This window comes from Juglans microcarpa x Juglans regia, chromosome 2S, assembly GCF_004785595.1.
Source record: "Juglans microcarpa x Juglans regia isolate MS1-56 chromosome 2S, Jm3101_v1.0, whole genome shotgun sequence".
Taxonomy (NCBI): Eukaryota; Viridiplantae; Streptophyta; class Magnoliopsida; order Fagales; family Juglandaceae; genus Juglans; species Juglans microcarpa x Juglans regia.
The window spans coordinates 12,431,181-12,438,212 of record NC_054597.1 but is presented as its reverse complement, the minus strand read 5'-3'; the positions used below and the strand labels follow the sequence as shown (position 1 = coordinate 12,438,212).

Here is a 7,032-nt window from a genome sequence, read left to right as displayed (position 1 = left end):
CACAGTGAAGCCCCTTCCCTCCTTCGTCTCTGTGTCTCGAAGACCCTCTTCAAGAAATTTCTCTCTAGCGATGAAGCCCCTTCCTTCCTCTCTTTGTCTCGGGGACCCTCAAGAAATTTACAAAATGTAATTTTTCTCACTCGAAGCCTTCCATTTCCCTTCATTCCGAGTTCTCACCTCCCTCAAAGATAACCCAGTAGACCTCCCTCCCTCCTAACCCTAACCCAGCCCATTTCCCTTCATTCCGAAACCCTAACTCTAACTCTAACCCTAACCAACCCCGTTCTCTTTCCCTCATCTCAAAACCCTAATCCTAATCCTAACCAACCCCTTTCCCTTTCCTTCATCCCGAAACCGTAATCCTAACCCTAACCCTAACCAACTACTTTCCCTTCATCCCGAAACCCTAATCCTAAAAGAAGATGATCCAGGAACAAGGAAGAGACTTGCCAATGTTCGGTCCAGGTTGAAGGCAAGTACACATCCTTTTGTATTCCTTCTGTATTATGCATTACAAAAACTTTTATTGTTTGGTCTTTCTTAGAGATCAATGTACACAATTAAAGAACAAGAAGACTTGGAAGGACCTCTTCATGTCCTGATCAAATTGTATGCATGCATGTCTTATCCAATGTCAGTTTTACCTATTAATATATTAATATTAATTCTTGCTTACTAAAATAAAAATATCGTTCTAATTTTAAGTAAACATGATCAATATTAAACTGCATGGAGTTGAAAACAATATTTAATATTATTCGTCATATTCTTAATTATCAATCGTTTCTCATCTCAAAATATGATATAAAATAATAATTGTCATATCACATTACTGTAAAGGATGATATAAACTGAGGGATGATAATAAAAAAAAAAAATATGCATGAATCATATTTTACTTCTCATGAAATAATTAATTGGTTAAGCAATTCCGCACGTGTCCACACATTCATTTTTTTTTTTATATACATATACCATGAGATTCTTCCCATCAAAAAGGTTTCGAACCACTCGTACAGCTAGCTTTCACCAACATCTGTTCATATATAGCAGGGAATCTAAAACCAATTAATAAAAGTCAACGAACAAATATTAATTATTGTTAATCCTAATTCCTATATATGCTCATATATATTATTTTCTTAGTCTATTATTTACTTTTGTTTTACTTTTCAACTCTTGAAGTTTGGAGTTATTACTGGTGATCATACTTGGACTAGTGAATGGGTTGTGCCTATGGTATACGTGCATTGTATTCCTTTTGAATGCTTGGATCACGATTGAACTAGTGATTGTGTCGTGCATTATTAAGTCGAAAGACTACTTAGTTGTCTTTCAAAAGCTTCCACAATTCCACAAATCTTTTTTTTTTTCCTTTCTTTTTGTGTTTGTTTTAATGTTTTTGACAATAACAAAAATTTGGGTGTGCATCTTTTGTAACGAAGGAGTAGTATGGTTAGCATTATTTTCTTAGTCTATTATTTGCTTTTGTTTTACTTTTCAACTCTTGGAGTTTGGAGTTTTTTCTGGCGATCATGCTTGGACTAGTGAATGGATTGTGCCTTGTACACAGGTAAAATATTTGTTCTTTGGCTCCTGTTGTTTGATTTAATTCGATAGTAGTTATGCTTATTTTTCTTAAGTTCCATTCTCCATGGATGATTGGAACGTTGAACTGAAAACTGGCTATAATATGACAACAAGTGCTATACTGTTCAATCTAGTTATGTTTGTTTTAATGTTTTTTTCAAAACTGCTGACTCATGTGAAACTGGAGTCTCAGCAAGCAAGTGTCAATCTCAGTAAAGAACAAGTACCAAGCAAGCCTAGAGACCCATTGGGACCTTAATTGGTCTCATTTTTGGACTTGGACACTACTTCAAATTCGAGATCTTCAAATTTGGTTTAGTGAATTACACCCACTTCTAGAGGCCCGTAAGATAAAATATGAGTATCTTTGGGAGAATTCAAATAACTAGCAAAAAATAAGAAAGAATTTATTGCAAGTTATTATTCTGGAAAAAAAATATACAGTGTTCATCTGTTTGTGGGAAAAAACTGCTACTTTATTTATTCAATCATGTGGATGATTTAAAAAGTCTTTCATGGAATTTCATCTCTGCTACTTTGCTTACATTTTTTTTTTTTTTTTTCTGTTGTATTGCTTATTGACCATTTATTTTTTAGGGCGTCCAAAGTACAACACGAAGGTAACTACAGGACTTGTAATGTAACGTGTTTAATGACTTGATTAATATTATGTACGTCTAACATTTGAATTGTTTTTGTGTGAAAATATCAGGGATTACCATACTATAAATATTTCAAGTGGGCATATAGTGATCAATGCATAGAGCAACAAGAAAGAAAAAATGAACTGTCAAGGAAGGAGAAAGAGCTCGAGAAAAGACTCAGTAATGTCGAAAATAAAGTAATTGAGCTCCTTAAGATAGTGGTGACATCAAGAAGATAGAGATGAGGAGGTTCGGAAAAAGGAGTTGGTACTTTTGGATAGAAAAGCTGTCCTAAGGGGTTCATGCACGCTATCCCATGTGTACTTTTGGTCTTTTGTAGTTGTTATTTATTGACTCGGTAGTGGTTTACGTTACATCTTATTCTGAACTTGTAGTTTAAGAGTTATAAGTTATTTAGTTATTATATTTGTATAATTAAGTGTTATTAGTTATTTAGAGAACTGAATTTGTACTTTAGTTTGAATTTTAGTTTTCCATTCTAATTACCAGCAATCTTTAAAACCGTGTATTTAATGATTGCTTTGTGTAAAGATTGCTTTGTATATGTAATGTAAATGAATCTAGCTAAATGGAAAAAGTGGGACTGCTTTGTGTAAAGATTGGTTTGTGTATGTAAGTTAAAGGAATCTAGCTAAATGGAAAAAGCAGTAGCCCTATGGTTGGCCAAATGGATTATTCATCACTATAAGCAATGAAAGGATTTTCCGTATTAGCTACCACTCAAGAAAAGAACGTTGCTCTTAAGGGAGCTTGACTCTGCCAAATATACTTCCATGGGATATAACACATGTAAAACATCTGGCTTTAAATGCTTCTCTCTTGCATAGGGACCAACACATGTTGTCTTCTCTCCCGTCTCAATTGAAAAAAAAAAAAAAAACTACAACCGAACATAGAATGAGGCAAAAGGGTCCACCCCCAATCTTATGCTGTAATAAATTCTAATTCTCATCGAGAGCCATTTGAAAGTTACAAATCATCAGCCATCAAAGCATCCTTGACCATTTGTCTTTGAATGTACCTGTTATACTCTTGGCAATGCATAATAATCCTACTCAAATATGTTGCATCACTAGTAATATAAATAATTATAAAATCTTTCTTCTTCCAAAAATAATTGGAAATACTATCACTTTCCAAACTTTGTGAATATAAAATAATTACAAAAACTTTAACCACCAAGCTTAATTCTTACAAAATAATTATAAAAGCTCCTCAATACCACCAAACTTTCTTCTTACAAAATAATCTCAAAAACTATAACCATCAAGCTTTCTTCTTACATAAATAATTACAAAATCTATCACTTGCCAAGCTTGCAAAAATTAAAATTCAACCTTTTTGCACCGGTTGTGATCCATCAAAATCCAGGGAGGTCAGGTTGTGTGCCATCCAACCCAAAAAAATCTGTTAGGACTAATATGAAAATATTAATGTCATCTAAATATTACAATTAAATTGTACAAAGTTTACAAATGTTACACTTTCTTGCCTACCAATCACTGTTTCTCGATGTTGGGTTCCACTACTATCAAATTATCAATTACTAAGCTGTCTAGAACAGGCTGTTTATAAATAACAAAATTCTTAGTAAATATTAAATGCAGGACAAGTTACCATCTCAACTTTTAACAAGATTAACATTGATTACAATACAAATATTGACCAATATTGAATGGGGGTAAAATAATTGTTTGATTGATAAATAGATCTATTTCTGATACCTGCATTTGTCCAGGATTGGTGATATCCACTTCTACCTACTTCTGATGGCCTAAATAAATTCTTACGCGTGCCCATAACTGGTGTATCTCCAAAATCAGAACTCTTATCTCGCTAATAATAAAGTAACAAGTAAAAATACTTTTTCTTCTAAGTTTATAGTATAAATCTAACACAGATTCACACGTTTTTTTTTTAATTCTACCAATGTTAAAACATTCACCTATTTGAGTTTTCCTCTGACTTGTGCTTTCTTCTGTTTGGCTTTAACCTTTCGCATGTCTATTTCTATCCTGGATGCTCTCCTCAGAAATGGGGGTCTTCCTTTTCCTCTTACAATAAGTGGACTCTTAACTTGTTGTGAACCACCAATTGCAGTTGTGTCCAGTGTCATAAAACCAGCATTCGAATCTGTTATGGGCAAAGAATTGTTAAATAGGACATCATTAAATAATAGAAATTAAGTAGTTATAAAGAACTAAACCAGATTAATAGACTTTAAAATTCATCGCCTTCAAATCTATTTGGGTCAAAGATCTGTTGCGTGTGTGCTCGTGATAACATTTAGTCATCTCATGTATCTTCTTGTTTGCATTTTCGATTGCTCATTAGAATTCTGCTGTATATCTTATCATCACATAACACATATTCAACAGAATTGAATATCTATTATCATTTGGCCTCTGATCCCTTGCGTCATAACTACTGCGGATTAATGTGTATCTCCTCTTGATGTCCTTCTTCCATTGGTCTAGAATGTACTAGTGTGATAATGATTTTATACCGTTAGATTTGAATATGACCAAAATATGCCTACACAATATCTCCCTCATCTGAAATAACCCACATGAACACTTACCATTGCAGTCTTCTTCATTAAAGTCCACTGAATATGTAACCAGTTTAGTGAATTCCTCAATACGAACTTCATTTTTACCAAATAACTCTTCATTACACCATCCGATGTATGTAGAGATGAATCCAAATCGAGCACACCTATTACTTGTTGCTAAACTTCCCTAAATTTAGCGTTAGTGTACAACTTTTGGAATTTTTTTTTCAATTGGAGATCTAGATATGCAGGGAATGACCTGGCTAAATGATTGAAATTCGACATGATTTTCATTCTCAATTTTCTTCCTCAGCGCACTGTTAAACTAGTTGACAAACTCCTTCAAGTTTGTCTTTGAATGAACATAACAGTTAAAAAAAGTATTCATACTCACGATGTGCTAAGTTGCACTCATTCCAGCTCAGAAGTGCTCTTTCAGGAATACCGGTACCCAATGCTCACGCTCCGCATATAAACTTTTCATCCATGCATTCTCATGTAAGTCATATGTGTTAATAAACTCAGCCCAACAATTCTCAAACTCCTCAATAGTTTGTGTGTCGTACACACATTTCATTAGTTGAGTTTTCAGTCCACTTCTGTTGGCAGCATATGACCCAAGCTTCTCAGGGACTTTCTTCAGTATATGCCACAGGCATAATTTATGTCGAATTTCTGGAAAGACAATAGTAATTACATTTTTCATTACTGTCTTAATCAGTAATAATAGCCTTTGGAGCTATACCGTCCATACACTACAACCAGGTTTGGAATAGCCATGTAAAGGTCTATGTGTCCTCATTGGAAATCAACCCAGCTCCCAAAAGAATTGACTGTCCGTGGTGGTTTACACCAACAAATAGTGCAAAGGGCATCCCATACCTATTTGTCAGGTATGTGGTGTCGAATGTAACTACATCACTAAAATACTGGTAGGCTGCCCGACTACATGGATCTATCCAAAAAGCATTCTTTAACCTCTTGTCATCGTCTAAATCTATCAATGCAAAAAACCCGTTATTCTTGTACTGCATCCTCATAAAATAATCTCGAAGTGCTCCAACACCACATGCGCCAAGTCGTAGATGTCGTGCTTTATCGATGTAATTGCGACAATCATTTTCCAAAAATGGAAGGTTCTCAAAACCACCTGGGCCAACGACAAGAGATTTGTAACTCTTATTTAATCGGATGTCAGCTAAGTCATTTGTGTCTAGGACTCTTTTAACAGACTCACTTACTTCTCTGTTACATCGAAAGAAGCAGAATTTCATTGGGTTAAGGCCATGATTATGTGTATTATGGACTATTGTCAACCGCATCTTTCCCTCTACTCTTAAGGCAATAATCTTTGCCTTATAGTCCATTTTTCCCGTTGGACGTGGGTTGGCGACATTGGAAGTCTTATTTCGGGCCTTCTCTCCCTGTGCACAACCAAGGGTGACATATTTGACACTTTGATCTTCTAACCTCTCACTCCTTTGTGTCATCACCCCAAACCCACATTTTTTAGCATAATTCTTATAATAGCTCAACAAATCTTCAAACAAATTGAACTCCATCCTCGACTTTGGCTCCTCAATGATATTATCACCATCCGACGATGGCACTACCTGTGGTGTACCGGTAGTGCCATCATCAGTTTCCCGTTCATCTGGTCTATTCAATAGAATTTCTTCATCTCCTTTAGTAGAAGTACATGGTGCTTCAATTTCTAGACAATCGGGTCTATCTTCTTGACCAATTCTTGCACTTGTTGTGAAACTTGTAGCGATAAATGGCCTTGGAGGTCCCATCCCATATTGAAATGGGTAACTAACGTTTTGCTCAAAACAAAAAAATTAAAACATTTAAATTGTTTAAAAAATAATTAACTTATAACTAAAAAACAAGCAGGAAGTTGAAAAACCACCTAAATGTTTCTTGGATTTTTTTTTCCATCTAGATATGGCAACAAAGCTGGTGACCATGTAGGCATTAGTCCAAGGTAACCGTGCATGTAATTTGGATAGTTTAGCAGACCAACTTGAGGGATGTCCTAACGTAATAATAATAATAATAATAATTACGATGTTAAACATTGAGTTGCAATAAATTTTTTAATTATAAAATAACATACTGAATTTGAGGGATTTGAGCTAGATGGTGTTAGCGGAGATGGGTGTTCTTCTCCTTTTCCCATGCCCTGTACAAGTTGTTCAATATCCAAGGTCAGTCTTTGAT

The 7,032-nt window shown here is 34.8% G+C and overlaps 1 protein-coding gene across 1 annotated transcript; it reads right to left on the bottom strand.

Moving 5' to 3' along the window:
* Positions 1-5,597: 5,597 nt before the first annotated feature.
* Positions 5,598-6,605, bottom strand: LOC121253364 (protein FAR-RED IMPAIRED RESPONSE 1-like). Its single transcript, XM_041153387.1, has one exon. The coding sequence runs from the start codon at positions 6,603-6,605 to the stop codon at positions 5,598-5,600; it is 1,008 nt and encodes a 335-aa protein (XP_041009321.1).
* Between the last annotated feature and the right edge of the window lie 427 nt (positions 6,606-7,032).